The 19,148-nt window shown below is 46.8% G+C and overlaps 1 protein-coding gene across 1 annotated transcript; it reads left to right on the top strand.

Annotated features, from left to right (window-relative positions):
• The first annotated feature begins 35 nt into the window (after positions 1–35).
• Positions 36–18,556, top strand: ZNF219 (zinc finger protein 219). Its single transcript, XM_054995305.1, has 5 exons — positions 36–144; positions 8,559–8,667; positions 9,617–10,973; positions 13,983–14,087; positions 16,348–18,556. Exons 2-5 carry the CDS (start codon positions 8,662–8,664, stop codon positions 17,205–17,207), a joined length of 2,328 nt encoding a protein of 775 aa, XP_054851280.1. The 5' UTR covers positions 36–144; positions 8,559–8,661; the 3' UTR covers positions 17,208–18,556.
• The last annotated feature ends 592 nt before the right edge of the window (positions 18,557–19,148 follow it).

The following is a 19,148-nucleotide window of genomic DNA, read 5'->3' on the forward strand; positions in this document are numbered from 1 at the left end:
AGAGAGAGAGAGAGAGAGAGGGAAGGCGAGGAGGAGAGGGGGGAGCCCCATTGGCGGGGAGGCTGCTCGCCCCGGCCCAGCCCCGACGACGCGGCGGGTCCCCGGAGCGCCCCCCTCCTCCGCGCCGCCTCGCCGTGCGCCCTGGTGAGTAGCTGCGCTGCGCCGCGCCGTCCGCCCGCCCACCGTGCGCCCCCCTACCCAGAAACCCGCCCGACCACTCGTCTTCTCCCCCCCCCCAAAGCCCAGAGCAGGTGCATGGTGGGGGGGGGGTGAGAAGGGAAGCCAAGGCTGCGAGCTTCATCTCGGGGACGGGAAGGGGGGGCATCCGGCCTTGGGCTGCACCGGGCCAAGCTGTGAGCGCAGCGCCTTGGCGCACGGAAACCGCCCGGCCTCGGCCTCAGGCTTCGTTATCCCCGAATGACCCGGACGGTTTCCTCCTCCAGCTCGCTGCCGCCCCACCGTTGCGTCGCCCCCAAAGCACGTGACCGAGGCTGAGCTGGGGGGGGATATACCTCAAGTTTTTTTCCGGGTGGGGGGGAATGCTCTTCCTCCGGGAATCGGAGTGGGGCTTGGGGCCATTTGGGGTGAAGGCGAGGCGCTTATGGAGTTAAAGGGGGTCCTAAAGCAGGTGGCTTGGAGCCATGGTGGGGTGGGATGGGGTGGGGGAGAAAGGACCAGGTTTGGGGCTGCGGAGATGAAGGCCAAAGGGCCATGCGTTCCCTCCGCCGCCACCTCGGGCATTCCTTCCCCCTCCCCCGTTAGATGTTATTCTTTCCTCCCCCAAAGCCCAATTCCACATTTGTTGAGTCTCTTGAAGTGTCATTGGATGTAAATGGGGGGGGGGGCTGAAATTCCGTCTCTGAGGACCCAGTAATAACACTAAGTTGGGACTTCGAAAGGCTTCAGGACAGAGACTTGGGGCTTTAGGAGTCACTGGAACAGTTCCCTTTACTCATCCCTCATCCTCCCCCCGCCACTGGAATGTGCATTGGAGCATTTGCTGAGGCAGCTGCTCCCTTTGTTCGGGGCGTGTGGGGTAGGAAGGGAGGGGGGTTCAGCTCTGTGTCTTGCTGGGACAGTCCTTCTCTTGTCTGTCTCTCATGCAGGCCAAGGCAGGGCTCTAGTGCAAGGGACTGATGTGTTCCCATGGATATGTCCCCCACCCCCCTTCCGCTCTTCTGTGGCCTGGAAGTTGGCGGGAGTCAGAAAGAAGGCCTCATGGCCACCCTCCCTGTTTTTAGGTACAGGGGGACACTCTTGAGAGGCTGCCCCCTTTCTCTTTAAGGTGTTTTCCCCTCAGATGCAGCCATCTTGTATGTTTGGAAGCAGGACTGAATGGACACTCCTATACACACTGTCCATAGCTGCAGTTCAGAAAGTGTGACCCCCTCGCACATAAGTAGCACGGTGTAGTTTGCCTCACTAGAACTGAACAGACCCAGAAGATTTCATGTTGTGTGCGTGTGTCTGTTTTTTTTAAACATTAGTCATCTGGGTACTGCCATTAGCCCAACATGGCACTGTGCCAAAATGAATCAGCTATCCTTTATGCAGGCCTGTGAACGCCATTGGCCTTGCACTGCTGCAGGCAAACAAAGTCTGCTGCCTGATTTGGATGACAAGCAGGGCAGGAATAACTTCACTGCAAGCAAGGCCACCATTTTAAGCTGTAGGATGAACCATGCTCTTCCAAAGAGTTTCCTCTCAGAACCTGTGTTGAAATGCCTTGGTGTGCAATCCTGTACAGTTTGTGAACTGAGTAAAGAAAAGATGCTTCAGAGCATGTTCAGAGAACATTCCTCAGCACTGACAATCTGCTGCTTCCCCTCCATGACATTAAAAATTATGGATACAATTTCCAAATCATAGACTGACTGACTGCCAAGCAGGCTTGAGGCCTACCATCTCCCTGATGTTACTAGCCCCCTTTTTTGGGCAAAATAACATGTTTCAGAATGATAAAATATTTATTTCATTAGTTTTGTATGCTTTCAGGTTGCACAGCTTTCAAGATGGCAAGCTGTCAAGTTGCACAAAACTCTTCTCCACAGATGTTACTGCTGGAGGATAGGTTTTGCCCATCTCAGAATGTTGCTGCTTTAATTTGTCTATCTGAAACATATTTAGGGTTGTTCACACAATTAGGATTCTGATGTTATCCCAAGGTTGTTATATCTTGAGATGACAGCCTTTTATTTTATTTACATTATTTATAGTCTTGCCTTTCTCTCCAAGCCTCAAGTAATTCAATATAGCTGTGGCATTCAATAAACAATACAATAGGTATATATTGCATGAATTTGAAAACAAGCAGAAATTTGATACAGAGCTGAAATAACGTTAAAAAAACAAGCAGTTTGACAAAAATAACAATAAAAGACAATGCACAGCAGTATAGTTTACAGTCCCTATCCCTTTATCAAAGCATCTCTTTGAACCATTTTGTCTCTGCACCAAATAATTCTGGGGAGTTTTAGCCCTGCACTCCCACTTATTTTCTCAGGATATTCAAAGTTTGCTGTTGTATCTGTGAGACTGAGCACCACCCAGCAGTGACCACAACCCTGCTTTAATTTGTATGATCACATATCTCAGAAGAATGTAGATTTATTTATTTGTTTATTTATTCGATTTATAGCCCTCCCTCCCCACAAACGGGAATTTAGAGAGATTGTTTAAGAGCCAAATTTGGATGAATTACTTTTGGCTCCTTCAACCCCTAATTTGTTCCTTATTTGGGTAAACAGATCAGAGAATGAAGTGAGTTTGGGAATTATTTCAAAATAATTAAACATACATCACAAACTTTTAACGGTTATATTTTTCAGGGAAACCTGGGAACTGCAGTTCTATGAGGAGGGTTAGAGATCTCTTAACAGAATGTCCACCATCCTTGTTAAACTACAATTCCCATGATTCTTTGGGGGGAGCTATGGCAGTTTGTGATGCTGTAAGTTTGTAATTTAGATATGTCTGACAAGGCCCAAGGGTGCTGTATTTTCGATTAAGCTTTCTTTGGAATCAGAATAGCCATCCATGAAATTGAGGATGTAAAATCAGTGAAAGATACAGACAGGGACACCTCACATTGGATCCATTGTGTATTTTATGCTTACGTTAAATATATATATATATATATATATATATAAAGCAGCCCTCAGTTTCAGCTGTGAAATGTGAATATTAATACTCGACCTCACAGGTTATTTTAATGATTAAGAGATTATTCTTGTTAAATACCTCATGGATTGCTTGACCTTCCTGCCTCTTCCACGAATTTGGTCTAATCTTTACATTTAGTTCCCTTTTTCAATTCATGTTCTAGCTAAACATCTCCTATTCCTTATTAAATGTCTTCATCAGTTTGTTCTCACTCGCCTGTGTAATGTTCTCAACTTCTGCATCCCTTCATGCAACAACGCTGGTACCCTTGTCCTCAGGATACCCAAGGATAAAATATCCTGTTCCCTTACTGTCCATTACTTCTGAGCATCTCTTTCACTTCATCCAGTATCATATTTACCCATCTCTTCGACACTGGCATTTCCTAGCTCATCTTTCAGATGATGCTTTCCCTCTGCTCGCTTCCCTTGTATTTGTTTGCATAGATTGTAAAACCTGAGGTCAGAACCTGTGTCTTATTTTTGTTTGACATAATGCTCCAGGTCTTTGACTCTAAAAAGGGCAATAATTGCTAGTAATAGTGGTACCTGTAGAGCTGAAGCAGAAGTGCTATTAATGTGGTATATGATAAACACACAAACTCCTGAGGAGACTGTTTTGTAGCTGAGGCAGCTCAGTGCTATGTCAGCTTTGCTTTAGTTCACACAAACAGCAGGTAAAACTGTTTCTAATCTGTACCTCTTGAGACAACTGGTGGGGTTGATGTGACCAAATGTTCCTGAATGTGAAAAATGAATAGCACAAAGAAAACTGGAAGTCAGAATGATGAATTTTGGCTTAACCTTGTGCTGCATGTGCCAAGATTTTTTTTTTAAATTCATCTATGCAGTCTGAAGTGGTAGTGTTCAGGGACCCACTGTTCAGAGGAACCAGGCCTAAAATAACTTCTCCTTCCTAAAATGGGAATATCAGTTATTTGGAAGCCAATAGACTCCTTTGCGTACAGGAACTGTCTCTTTGAATGGTATTGTCTTACCAGTGTTAATGTCACTGCCAGACAGACTCTTGGCTTTCTTCTGTGTGTTCTGTTACTCTCCTAAATTCATGGGGTAACAGCCAGACTTCACAGTTCTGATTCCCGTATGCCCCTGGGGTATGGTAAATGTCCACTAAATTTCTTACCTTCTGTATCTTCTCATAATCACAGTCAAATGCTTCAAACTGAGATGCCCTCTACTCAATCCCTTTGTATTTTCACATTCCTTTTCTTACTAGCTTCGGCATACTCCAGAATAAAGACCATGCCTGAAATTGAATTTATTTCCTAACGAGTTATTCACTGAGAATCAAATGCCATGCAGCCGCATTTTCCTTGGAATGTAAGGCACCCACTCAAAATCACCAGTCTCTGATTAGATACCTGTCGTCTTAATACTCACTAGCCAACCTGTTGTGCTCATAAATCAGATTGGTTAATGAATGGTTAAAGGGTGATTTTTCATTTTTATGGGTGACTTGGCAGTTTTAATTTCCATTTGTAATTGGGGGATCGAAGCAGGGGTTGCAGTGATAGCAGATTAATGAACACAGGATCCAAGCTTAGGATTCTGTAGTATGTTTTCGTCATTTAGTGACAGCCAGTTGGATCTTTCATCTGTCTCCTAACGAGTTAATGTACTGTAGTAAAGTAAATGCAGAAGTGGGAAACCTTTGTTTAGCCTGGGGCCACATTGCTGATTTTAAATTGGTTGGCGGGCCCAGCCAAAGAACTCCTTCCTAGTTCCAAATACCTCTGGGTTTGAGGCATGAGTTTTGGGGTCCGTGTGCACAAAGACTAAGGTTGTCAGCTGCTTAGAGAAAAAAAAACACGTGTGTCTAGTTCAGTAGAAGCTTAATGGGATGTTATTTGCCAGATGATGTTGTTTTTCTCCAGACCATGAAAATCTTCAGCTCTCCATTTCTACACATTAAGCCTCTATTAAAGGGAAAAGACATTTTTGTCCCAGCCCATTGACAACCATATCAAAGACCAGATAAGGGGGTCATCCACACTGAGGGAATGAGTGTCAGTAATTCATCCTGTTTCCTTTTCTGTTTCTGTAGGCCAATTATGATGTTTACAGAATGTATGTCAACAATTTATATAGCAGAACACTCCCAAATGTACACCTACCAGCTAGGTGAAATATTTCAAATTCAAAGACACTAGTGTCATTTTTGGAAGGGGAAGTGGCATGGTACAGCCTGACATCATCAGATCTCAGAAGCTAATCAGGGTCGGTACTTGGATGGAGGACCGCCAAGGAAGATTCTGCAGAAGGAGGGAACGGCAAACCACCTCTGATCCTCTCTTGCCTTGAAAGCAGTTACAACCTGATGGCTGATACATACAGAGTGTCACTTTTTAAAAAAGGATTTTGATAGCCAGTCACTTTTCCAGAGTTGTAGTGGTGAGAATGTCAGATTAGGATAAGGGAGACCACTAAGGTCTTAACGTGATCATAGCAACTATAAGCAGTAATCGCATAGAAAAAAAATTGCAGGATATTCCTCTTGGTTGTACACACTTCTTTCTATCACATTTTTGTTGCTCTGATGAGATCAGGACAGCACCCTTGGGCCCCCTTCCTCCCATTTTATCTTCCAGTTATCCTGTGAGGCAGATAAGTCTGAGAGAGATGGCTGAAAGTCACCCAAGGAGTTTGATGGCCAAGTGGCATTTGGAACCCAGGCCTGCCAAGCCCTAATCCGGCAATCTAACTACTACATCCCATTGGCTTTCCACACCATGCTATCTTTCACACTCATGCACAGAAATCTTCATGAACAGCCTCTCCTGATGCTGCTTCTGCTGGCACTTGCTGCAGCCTACATACAAAGGGCAAGCTGTAAAATATATGCCTGAGATACAGGAAAATTGGGAGGCAGAAGCTAACTTTCCACATCCCCCCCCACCTAAGGAAACTATCCAAAGGAGTCTGTCTACTACTTCACCCCACCCATTTCATGCAGAGGGGAGATGGACAAGAAAGGAGGGCGGTGTTGTTTGTAAGATGATTTGCTTGAGCCGGGAGTTTCGAAGGAATCCAAATTTTTCTACCAGAAGTCATAAACTGGGTTCCACCTGAACTTTTGCAGGCAGCAGTCTTGCCTGGGGGTAGGGATGGGGAAAAGATTTGGGTGAACATGTTGGTCAGGCCACACCTGCTTAGAGTGTTAGGAAATATCTTCCCATGGCATGTATTTCAGGGCAGTAACCTCTCTGCATACAGTATCCTGGCATCTGTCTTCTGCTCCCATCCGTCTTTCACACCCCAAGGGGGAAGGGCGGGGAGCAATGTTAGCGAGAGGTGTAAATAATACAGTTTTTCATGTCTTCCTAAAAATAGGGCCAATAAAAGGTGTTAAGCTTGTGGAAAACGTGGCAATCCTAGCCCTGTTTCTGGTTTTTCTCAACTTCCACCTCTCCTCTCACCCAGCTTCCTTTCATTATTTTTCTTAGCTCAAAGGTAATGCAACTGAAAACAGTCTTTAAAAAAAAATGCTTAATACTCCATCTTTCTCCCCAGTGAGGATCCAAGGTTGCTTACATCATTCTCCTCTCTTCCATTTTATCCCCCAAATAACCCTGTGGGGTAAGTTAGTCTGCAAGTGGGTGACTGGCTCCAGGTTACCTGGCAAGTTTCCATGGCAGAGTGGGGATTTGAACCCGGCTCTCCCAGATCCTAGTCTGATACTGTAACCACTATACCACGCTGAGTCTCTAACAGTGAAAGTAACTAAACTAATAACTAAAACAGTTATGGGGGCTACCATCAAGTATCTTAGCTGGAGCCATCTTATAATGTCACATGACTCCATCATGGCCCACATAACGATGGACGGGGGGGGGGGGTCAGCATGCTGCTTTTCAGCTGTTCTCTGGATATTCTGACTCTTACCCAGAAAGAAAGGGAAACTTCTTAACACATCCTTGAGAATGGGTGCAGTGAGAATAATTTTGGGGCAGCCTGCACAATGCAGACCACAGGCTATGCATACATGCCTTAGTTTCTTGTCTTCCATTCAGCTCTCTTGTTCTGTACACATTTTCTTGAGAGCCATGCTTCTGCTTCTGTCTCCTCTCTCCCAACAGCTTGCAGCCCCTCCTGACCCCAACTCTCTGCAAAATGTTGCATGTGACCTGATTTCTCTACACAGAAGCTGCACTGTTTGTCACTATTCTGATGCCGACACCCTCAGAAATTAGAATGTTTGTGAACATTCCATGGCCTCATAGATCAGTTAATAGCTATGTGAGAAGGAGGGTGTTGCTGGCAGCCATAATTCTTTTTCATGTAGACCAGTTTCTCCCCACCAGACAGGAATAGCAGTATTTAGAAAGGGTTCTGGCAGAGGCTGTACAAACGCCCTTCCACAGCACATGATATTAATGTAATGCATTCATATTCCATTTCATGAGTTCCAGAGTGGAGTGACTTCTGTTTTTATTGGCTTCTGTGGAAGTGTCAGTTTTCTGTTATTTAGAGCTGTGGGTGTGCATTCTGCTAAACTCTGCAAAATAATGGGATGTTTCTCATGCAAGCACTTGTTCTGGTGAGATTCTTTACCACTCTGGAAAATGTTGGGTGCCTTGGGAGTATATCCCACCCTTCCTCTAGTGATCTCTGAGCAACATTTCACAACAACTCTGTGAGGTAGGTCTGGCTAACACTGCCTTGCCCTAGGTTACATAGGGAACTTAGTCAAACTGGGATTTGAATCTGGGTTTCACACTTTTAAGCCTGGGTGCCAGCTACTTTTCCATGCGGAATGCCATGGGAGTGTCCCTCCATGCTTTGCATATTTTCCCCTTAGAAGTCTCTGTGGGATGAATTTTTCTTGAACTGAAAACCAAATTTATAACCATGGGTGAGATCAGAAAAGATATTTCCCCTAGGTCACCTAGGCCCAATAAGTTTTTTTTTTGCTTTCCCTGTAGTTTGTGGCTTGATTATTATGTCACAACCAGGCATAACTTCCTGCCTCTATAGCACTGAATGAGCAAGGCTTCTTCCACACCATTCCTGTAACCTCCCACCCACCCACCCCTTTCCTGAAACTGCATGCAAAACTGAGTCTTGTTTGCTCCAGAAAATGAGAGAGAAGGCTAGATGAAGAGGCCAGGAAGGAGCAGGCAGGGTGAAAGAAATTATGACTGTGCCCCCCCCCCTTTCCCCTGAATTGTGCATTCACTGGTGAGGAAAATGAACTCTACATACATTCAGAGGCAACTTCTGCCCTTTCTTACTTGATACATTCCACGACTACGTCCTTGCACTGGAAACATGCCTATGTCAGGGCTGCAAATTAAGCCCAGGGGAGGCCTTTTAGTACAAGATCGATGAGTTTGTGTCACACTGATTGTGAACTCTTCCCCCCTCCCCTTCCTGCAGCCCATGGTCTCGTGTACATTCCTATCGGGTGTGAGATGCCAGGCGACATCCCAGTGGTGGCTCTTTCTGCAGTCAAGGACTGAAGCATGTGAGCAGGAACACCATGGAGGTGAGTGGTCAAATTCAGGAGAACAGGGTTTACATACAGGTGGTGAGGAGGGGCTCGTATGCCCAGGGACTCACCTTCATGCTAATCCCAATCCTCACCCATACATTGGCCGCACAACATAAGAAGAAGTTTTTTCCCTCCTCTGTACCAGCTGTGGGTCTGGTAGCCCTTACCTTTCTTGGTCCCCAGCCAAGTCTATGTCTTTATTAAAACATTTATACTCTGACTTTCCCTTGTGGCTTATAATTGCCAAATTCAAAACATACAAACCCCATTAAGCTCATCTATTGCTTAAATCCTGTTCAAAGCCAACATAAATAAAGTGGCCTTACAGTGCCTCCTAAAAACCTCTAAAGGTGGTTTCCCCCTTCCTTGGAGAGCCTATTCCACAAGATAGGAATACTATCAAGATGGAACGGGCTTTCATAGATGCCAAGTGGGCCCCCTTAAGCAAGGAAACATCTATAAGGTGGCAACCGAAACACTGCAGTTAGTGCACGGAGCCTTCCTTTCCTCTGAAGACGTCCCTTAAGTTTCTATCACTGGTTTGTGGCGCAGGTTTAACCGCCTGCTTTCGGAAGGAAGATTGTTCACACCTTCCCCATACTGGAAGCAGAGCTGTTCCTCTTCCTACGGGGAGGAATGTTATTTGGCTGGGAATCAGTTGCTAGCGTGCAGGCTGATCTGGGGCACGGTGTCAGGATTTTACTTTGGCTGCAGGAAGGGAAGCTTCTCCCACCCCCCCACCCCCAGGCTGCATTCCAGCCATGGGTTTGCATGGGGTTCTGTGAAAAGGAAGAAATCCTGGCCTTCTGTTATGAGAAGGAGAAATCTATCTTCGCTGTCCTTCAGAAGTAAACTTCACATAATGGAGAATTTTGAGGGGAAAAAATCCATGCCTACCCTTTCTACCCAGGTCTTATTTCTCTCTTTCTCCTTGTTCCTCCAGGGTGCAGATTACGAGATGCCTTCTGCCAAGCCAGCTAGCTTGTCCCTTCCTTCCCCATCCTCATTGTCTTCCTGTGATGGAGCTGATGCCCTGGCTTTCAATGGGGAGCTTGACCTGCAATGCTACTCCAATGGGCCAGGGGGGTCAGGGGGTGAAGCCCGCCCTTACCCGTGCCCCATTTGTGGCAAGCGTTTCCGCTTCAACAGCATTCTGGCCCTGCACACTCGCATCCACACTGGGTCCTACCCTCTCACCTGCCCCTATTGTGGCCATCGGGCAGGGCAGCGTGCCAGCCTGCGCGTCCACCTGCGCTCCCATTGCCCTGAGGCTCGTGCCCGCCTTGGCCACCAGAGCCGCCTGCTGCTCGAACTGGAGGAGCGGGCTCTTCTGCGGGGCCAAGAAGAAGAGGAGAAGGACGAGAGAAGGCCAGCTCCTCCTGTCCCACGCCCACCCCGGCCCACCTTCCGCTGCCCTTTTTGCAAGGGCAAATTCCGCACGGCAGCTGAACGAGAGCGCCACCTACGGATCCTTCACCAGCCGTACAAGTGCGGGCAGTGCTCCTTTGCAGCCGCCCATGAGGCAGATCTTCAGTGGCATAATCAGCAGGCTCACAGCCTCCCCACCAACAGGCCCCCCACTCCTCCTGCCCCTAACCCTCCTGCTGCAGTTCTGTCCACCCCTCCTGTCTCTACCCCCTCCACTCCTGCACCCTCTGCACCAACTGAGTTCCGCTGCCAGGTGTGTGGCCAAGCCTTCACCCAGTCCTGGTTCCTCAAAGGTCACATGCGGAAGCACAAAGACTCCTTTGACCACAAGTGCCAGGTGTGCGGCCGTGGTTTTAAGGAACCCTGGTTCCTCAAAAATCACATGAAGGTTCATCTCAGCAAGCTGGGCCTTCAGAGTGAACAAAGAAGGCCGGGAACAGGACGGTCACCACAGAGCTTACTTGTAGGATGCGAGGCCCTCTACCCTTCGCTCCTGTCCCCTCGGCCCACAGACAAGGCTAGCACGGGTAATTTCCTGGGCTATGGTGATGCCAGCTGTGCTGAGAGACTGCAGGCCACTGCCCGAGCAGTGGAGAGTGGCCAGCAGTGGAAGGAGCGCCCTTACGCGGGAGAGCCCAAGCTTGCGAGAGATAACCCTGGAGGGACCCATCGTTGCCCAGACTGCACACGGAGCTTTACCACATTCCAGCAGATGGCACTGCATCGCCAAAGCCACCTGTCCCGAGACAGGGAGTGGAGCAAGGGACAGTCACTGGGTTCTCAACTTCTCACTGGACACTGGCTGCCCACAAATGTTAGAGCCTCCACTACGAGCAACACCAGCCCAGCTCTGCTGACGCAAGGGGAAAAGGGCAAGTATGAACATTCAGGGCTGAACTCACAGCTGGTGCCTCTGCTTGTGAATATGCTTTGGTGGACAAGAAGGGCGGATCCACATTTTTGTTTATTTATTTACTTTATTAATAGTCTGCCTGCCCCACTGAGATTCAAGGCGGATTACAGAGTGTCAGTCGATGCAGTGAACAGGATGAGACATCTAACAAGCAGTGCAATAGGGCTACAGACCGCAAAGCAAGAAGTATTAGTCGTGCCAAACAATGGTATTACCGCAGTAGAGAACAAGGCAGGGAGAGCAGGATGGCAGTATAGCAAACAGCACCTGATGCACAGTGATAAAGTCCACAGTCCTCTTCCCTTTATAAAGTTCCCTTCTGAACCCTGCCATTATAATGTAGTCCTATTACCTTTATAGAAGTGCCTCCTGAAAAGTTCTGTTTTACATAGTTTGCATATTGACAGAACCATGGCGGGCTTCCTGACCTCCTCTGGCAGGCCATTCCACAAGGTGGGGGCCAAACAGAATGCATGTGTGTGGGTAGTTGTCTCACAGAACAAAGGAGACGATACCTTCTAGGCCAGCCAGGGTTTTAAACACAGGAAGTAAGTTTTTGAGACACACACAACTCTTTTTCAACCATTTTTACCTTCCCCCTCCACGTTCTCTCGGTAAGCTGAACCTCCCCCCCTCCCCAGTTTATAATCTGCCTTTCCTTCCAGTCCTGCACCAATCCTTTAATAAAGATCATTGGTAGTAGGAGCCAGGAATAAATCTCAAAATTATATATTTCAGTCTGAGTCAAAACCACCCACTAGAACCACTTACTTGAATGTGTACCTTGTGAAAATGCTTAATAAAATAAAGGAGGGGGGTTGCTTTAAATGTCATGGCTTTTGCAATACCCCATGTGGTAGTACGTAGTTGTTACCACTAGCCACCAGCCAGGGAAGGATCCATATAGGTCCTGTACTGGTACTAGTCACAACCAGGGGGCATCGGCAGCAGTGATAGGTGAGTCTTTTTGTCAAGTCGCTAACAGGCTGCAGAGACTGATGATGTCATCGGTTCCTGCCAGCACAAGTCCCCCAACACCTCTGGGCAGGCACAACTTGGCTTCCTCTGCACTGTGCAAATCGGGCCTTTCTTCTCCTGTGGTGGAATATCATGACACACCACTGTACCATTGAGTGTTTTCAAGCATTTAAGTAAATATCAGGCCTAATGCAGTTTTGCATTTCCTGTCTGTCCCCCAATTTATTAAACCAGATTGAAGTTTTGTACCCCATCTGCCATCTCTAACCAGTTTAAAGATTTCCTGCATGGTTATCTGAAGGTGACTAATGTGCTGTAGGCAACTAGGCAGCTGCCTATTGACATGCCTGATCTAAGCCTAAGGAAGAGTTCTGTGTGACCCAAAAGCTTGATATTTTAAAAAAACTAGTTGTAACTGAAATTGTCTTCATTGCTGTGTGGATTTTGTGGAATATCAACCTTGCTTTAGTGTTAGAAGATACTTGGGTAAATAAGTGCAGGTGCCATAAGAGTAGGTAAAACTGCACGCAAGCATACACCCACATCCGAGATTCAGTGTGAAGAAAATTAAGATTCTGTATAACAAAAAGTTAGGTTATATTATGAAGTGAATGCTAAATTATGCAGATTTGTAACATCCCCCCCCCCCAAGAGCATGTTTACACTGCACATACATACACACACACACTTATTTAAAAAGGTGTAAGACTGGGATCACATACTACATTTCCACATGTTGAAAATTCCATGTGGCCGTGTTATTTCTGCATGGTGAATGTGTTGTTTAAATGCACCCTTGGAGGGTGGCAAGAGTTGGAGTTTGCTGCACTTGACAGAATGCTCGAAAACCAGGCTTTATGGGGTGAGGGTCAGTGTGGCAAACTCCAGCTGTGTCTGCTGGAGGGTGTATTCAGGCAACATGCTTCCTGTGCAAAAATGAACCATCCCCATTCTCCGTCCTATGGGAATATATGTTGCCTGAGATATAGGAGCCATAGCAAGGCTCAAATAGCTGACTGGGGCATCAGCACTAACAAAGTGGCCAGAATGCATACCCCTGACACCCTTGGTTATGCTTCTCCCTGCAAGGGTTGCTTCTGTATCCTCTGGCTCAGTATTGCTATGCGTCAAACTAAACCTTGGTGCTCCAGGAGAAGGAGAAGGAGAAGGAAACATTAGGAACGTTCCTAGGCAAGTCTATTCAGAATAAATAATCCTTGCTTTATTCACTTCCTCCCAGGAAAGTGTTTTTAGGCTTAAAGCTGTTTGGACTTGGAATGCCTTCAGGAAGGAAAAAAAATCACTTAAAAGTGTATAGCTTGCAGGTGGATCTCAGGAGATCATATGCAGAGTTACTCCAGTCTAAATCCACTGAAAATAAGACTGTAGTGCCTCTGCCTAGCATCACACTTTTGCAGGAGTATGCAACTCAGGAGCACTGTAAGTATGCATGCAAGAATAAAAGGCGGGGCTCTTAATAAAAAACTACATTTGCTAGATTCTGTGCAGGACTCTTGTACTGGTTTTAAAAACCCAGAGAATTTTTTCAGGGTCTCCCTCTCCCTCCTTCAGTAGTGGGGCAGGGGGGACCAAGCCACTAAAATCCTGTCTTTCGTGCAGCTGTTAAGGTCACCACAGTCATATCCTCTGTTGAATTAGGTATCACTGAAATTGCATTGTAAACATTGAGGACTGTGCAGTAATTCAGTTTCAACTATTCCAATCCAGTTGGATATTTCTAAACAAAGGTGACCAATTGATACCAATCCCAAGCATGCTACTTCACAGCTGTCTTTCTGCTGGACGTGGGGAAGCTATCAGGCTGCATACTTACAGTGCTCCTGAGTTGCATACTCCTGCAAAAGAAGCTTTGTTTCTAGGGCTTGGAAATGAGAAAGTCCTGTGAAAAATATGGGAAGCAGAGCAACCAGGGTTAAGAAATCTTAGAATCCCCTCTTTCTAAAATCTCTTCTGTGTTTCTGTTTCCTAGATGTGCAGGGGCAGTCACGCCGGGGCTCTGGGAAAGATTGCCCATTCTGTGGAAAGTCCTTTCGCTCCTCCCACCATCTCAAGGTGCACCTCCGTGTCCACACAGGTAAGAGCTAAGAGGGCAGGGATTCTCCCAACTTGTAAGTACCCTTCTATTGGCAGCCATTTTGTGATTGGTCACATATGACATGGTGGCCATTTTGTAGTAGCTCACAGTGACATTTCTCAAAATTCCAAAGCTGCTGAAAGATCAACAAGCTTGAGGACCACTGCTCTAACCACTACACCACATGCTTGATATAAACCTTACAGCAATCCTACAAATATTGTTGCTAACTCCAGCTTGAGCAATTCCTGGTGCTTTTGGGGCTATGCCTGGGTAGCGTGAAACCTGAAGAGGGAGCTCAGAGGGGAAGTGATGCCATAGAGTCTACCCTCTGAAACTACCATTTCCTCCAGAACTGACCTCTGAAGTCTGGAGATCAATTCTAATTCCAGGAGAACTCCAGGCCCCACCTGAAGGTCAGCCACCCAACCTTTTAAGTCAGTATAGTTCGGTATTGTTGCTTAAGGCTGCCTGTATAAGTTCATGGCAGAGGTGAGATTCGAGAACTTCTGATATGAAGAGCCACCGTGGCCCTCTTGACACCCTTCCTTCCTTTAATGTCCCTCTCTATGAATTAAGGCAGCATATGATTCATTGGTAAGGCCTTGTGTGGAAGCCTTTCTGAAATACACACTTTTCAGTCTTCTGACCTCAATGCCCCACACCCGCTGCTTGAGGCAGCTGCCTTCACAGTCCAGTTACCTCTGAGCTGATCTTAGCCACTCACCTTTTCTCCTCCTAACCCATCTTGCAGGATTGTTGTGGGGATAACATGTCGAGCAAACTTCTCAGCCAGATTGAGCACTCAGTGCCGTATGAAAAAACCTGTACGGCAAAGCCGTCCATTCAAACCATAAACTAGCGGTGCAATCCTAAGCAGAGTTCTAGCCTTCTAACTCGATTGAAGTCAATGGATTTTGAAGAGTATAGCTCTGCTTAGGAGTGCCCTATTAGTGTAGTAACACAGGGTTGATCAAAGACGGATTACACAGTATAATCAATATATTCAACAGTTGGGGCAGTCAATAAACAATACAATAGGGTACAAGATTCTCTGGAAAAGTCAATAATGCTAGGAAAAGTGGAAGGCAATAGGAAAGAAGACCTAAAATGAGATGGTTTGACTCAATAAAAGAAGCCATGTCCTCCAGTTTGCAGGATCTGAGCAAGTCTGTTAATGATAGGACATTTTGGAGGTCTTTCATTCATAGGGTCGCCATAGGTTGGAGGTGACTTGGTTGCACATAACACACAATAGGTTGCAGAATTGTGAAAACAAGCAGACTGATACAGTAAAGCAATGATGAAGCAAATCATAAGCAGTTTGGCATGACATAATATACGACAGTAACAGAAAGTGCTCAGTAGTGTAGTCTACAGTCCTTATCCCTTTATCGAAGCACTTCCTTGAACCGTTTCCTTCCAGCACAGCCCTAATACCTGTGTAAGAAAGCCCTCCTGAATAATTTGGTTTTGCAAAGTTTGTGGAGAACCAAAAGAGAGGGAACTTGCCCAGCCTTTTCAAGCAGGCCGTTCCATAAGTGAGGGATACTACAGAGAATGTGCATATACAGGTGAATGCAGGGTAGCACCTGCAGAAGGCCCTGTTGAGATGTCAAAAGGCAAACTGTGAAGCAACAAGGCCAGGCTCTGGTTGACAAACAGAGGAAGGAAATTTCAGTGTTTCAGTCAAAATATCTGTCTCTTGGTTTCAGCTCCCAGAAAGGGAAAATGTGGGACCAGGCCTCACTCAGAGATTTTAGTTATTGGGCTATTGATTAAGACTCTTGATTAGAATATTAATTAGAATCCTAAGAGTCTAATACTAGTTGTTGGTTTCCTTCACTCTCACAAGTCTGCAGGGCTATTTTTATCCTCATTTGACTAGTGTAAGAGTTGTGAATAGAGTAGGATCTTGGAGACCCAGGTTTAGATCCCCACTGTGTCATGGGAGCATGCTGGATGACTTTGTGCCAGTTTCTCTCTCCCGGCCCAACCTATCCCACAGGGTTGTTGTCGGGAGGATAAAATGGGTGTTTCAAGCTGCTTTGGGTCCTCATTGGGGAGAAATGCTGGGTATAAATATATAAGCAAATAAATATGGGTTGTGGGGAGAGACTGAGTGAGAGTTATTCACTCAGAGAGAGACTGTGTCTTACACGGAATCTGAAACTAGTTGTTTCATAGGTGAACAGGAAGTAGGTGCCCTCTCAACAAAGATGGCTGCATTCCCTATGTTTTTCTCCATTTCTCCCTGCAGGTGAGCGCCCGTACAAATGTCCTCACTGTGACTATGCTGGCACTCAGTCTGGCTCTCTCAAGTATCACTTGCAGCGCCACCACCGGGAGCAAAAGAGTGCTGCTGCAGCAGCTGCCGCTGCCGCTGCCGGAACACTGGAACGGTGCCACATACCCCTTGCTCCCACTGCAGTCTCTGCCTTTCCTCCAACGCAGCACACCAAGAGCCATGGGCCCTTCCTACCCCTGGGGGGCTTGGGTGCTGCTCGGTCCCGTCCGTCCCGTCGCAAACCGCTGCTCAATGGGAAGGCCGACTTCCAGCCCTTGGACCTGTCGCTGCGCCCAGCCTTGGCCGGAGGAGCTCTCCACCGCTGCCAGTTTTGCCCATTTGCCACCTCAGCTCCTGAGCTTATGGACTTACACCTTCAGGTCCACCACAGCCGAAAAGCCCGAACCCGCCGCTGCTCCCACACTGCTCCTAAGCCCCGTGTGGTGGTGCAGGAGGAGGAGGAGGAGGAGGAAGAGGAAGAGGAGGAGCAGGAGATATCAGAACCTCAGAGCCCCCAGCTGAAAGGACCCAAGTCCCTAAGTCCAAAGGGGGAGGCGACCAAACTCCAGAAGCGCTGGCATTTGGAAGACCAGGATGAGCCACCCAGACCCGAGCTGCCTCGAAGGAAGCAGTCTTCTGACGGAGCGGTAGTTGTTGCCAGTGTCTCTCCTGGAGCTCAGCAGGATTGGGATAGTCTGTCGCAAGACTCTGAGGAGCCAATACCTGAGGAGGAATTGTCTGGCCCCCAGGTCCCAAAGGGGGCAGCACATCAGGAGGCATCTAAAGCAGGCCAGGGCCTCATGGAATTGCAGTTGGAGCCAGTGCAGGCTTGAGTACATCGCCTCTGCATATTTAAACCAGTTTCAAACCTGTTTAACTGTCATGACAACTCCTGACCCAAAGGACTCTGGGAACTGTAGTTCTGTTCCATGAAATGGCACTCTAATGGAGACTTTTCAACACTTGTACAAAACTACAGTTCTCAGAGTTCTGGAGGGTAAAGTTGAAGGGGAGGGGCCTTGTAGCTTAGAGCTTTGCATGCAGAAGGCTCCAGGTTCAAGCAATTCCTTGGTTAAAAGAGGTTAAAAGAGGCCTGCATTTTTGGAGAGGTGCTGCCAGTCAAAGCAGACCGTACTGGGCTAGATAGACCAGTGGTCAGATTCCATATAAGGCAACTTCATACATTCATTAGACAGTTAAACCAGTTTCAAACCTGTTTACATTTGTAGCATAGATGTGCTGAGACCAGAAGAGACAGATAGAAAGACGCTACCCCACAAGCAACAGGGTTCCATGCCCATCTGTGAGAAGTGTTGGGGTAGGAGGTAGTGGGGGTGTCAGCTTTTTCAGAAGTAAGTCTCTCTCTGCCTTTTAACAGCAACAAGACAGATGGGAATTCAAGAGGCACTCGCCCTCTCTGTCATTGAAACTGTTAAAGGCACAGAACCCTGACGGGAAAAAGTGATCACCCAAGAAGGTAGAGGCTGTGATGTGGCCTAGGTGTGAAGTTGGGTGAAAAGCAAGTGATACTGTAGCAGTCTTTTTTAGTCAAACAGGGTTTTGGGGTAAGGTGGCTGGAATACACGAGATTCCAGCCTCTTGCTCGTGCCTCAGTTCTGGGTTTGCCGCTGTTTCCTTTGGGTGCCGCTGCCTGAGGATTCGGGCCCTTTCACTATCTAAATTGGTGGCACAGGGGCAGGATTGAGAGGTTTCCTGTGGGACCAGACTCCTCTAAGTGGACTGGTTTTGTAAAAGGGGAGAATTACTGCAGGTGCAGCTTTCGTTTCCATTGTGCTGCCATGATGGGAAAAATTGTACCTGCCCAATTTCTTCTTTCTCTGTTGCTATCAAGGGGCAGAGAAGCCCTGTCCCTAGGAACCCTGTTGACCCTGAAGAGCCACAGAGGCAGAGGGGCCATAGGCTGTACCAGCCACTCGGCTTGCAGGGACTTTATCCTCTTGAGTACCATGTGAGGCAGCCCATCTTCAGAGCAAGTGGGGAATACAGTCTCCTGTGCTTAGCCAGTGGCCCAGTTCCCAGTATCTTGTCTCTGTAGCGGCCCAGTGACAGAGCTTTGTTTCTGTAGTAACCTGGCACAGCAGGGAGCGTGACAACTTCTAGAGTTTTCTATTTTTTTATTGTTTTTTCTTGTAGAAAATTTGAAACTGGAAATAAAAATTAAAATGAGAAAAGACTAATATGCTCCATTAAACGTTTGTGTGAATGTGCACATTGAGCAGCGTTTTCTGAGCACACCTCCCCCACCTAATCAGTAGACAATGTCTTCCTATAGGGTTGAAGATGCTCTTTCAAGCTTCTTGTTGATCAATGGCTGCCCCCAACAGGCAAAGAATTGCCTGAGAATCACAAACTGCTAAGGAGAGTAACCACCAAACTTTCCAGAATCACAATTTTGCCATTATTTTAACTACACATCTACTTGGGATGCTGTTCCGTTTTAGCCAATGCATTCCTCACATGTGCTGTTCAGTTACCTCTTAACAAATCTGCAGAGATTGCTGGGTGATGCTGTATTGAGATTTCAATGGCTCTTAAATAGATAGAGGTATACTAAAAAGAGCATTAACAGCTGTCATCTGCATCTCAGTGTGTATGGGTCATTGTAGACCAGTGGTTCTCAAAATTTTTGAAATGGAATATACTTCTAAATTTACTGTACTGCTTGCAAAATAACACCATGCTACTTCCCCCATCCCCAGCATAAAAAGCAGGGATCTCATATCTGTTTACACTGAACAAATTAATATTTTATT

This window comes from Eublepharis macularius, chromosome 12, assembly GCF_028583425.1.
Source record: "Eublepharis macularius isolate TG4126 chromosome 12, MPM_Emac_v1.0, whole genome shotgun sequence".
Taxonomy (NCBI): Eukaryota; Metazoa; Chordata; class Lepidosauria; order Squamata; family Eublepharidae; genus Eublepharis; species Eublepharis macularius.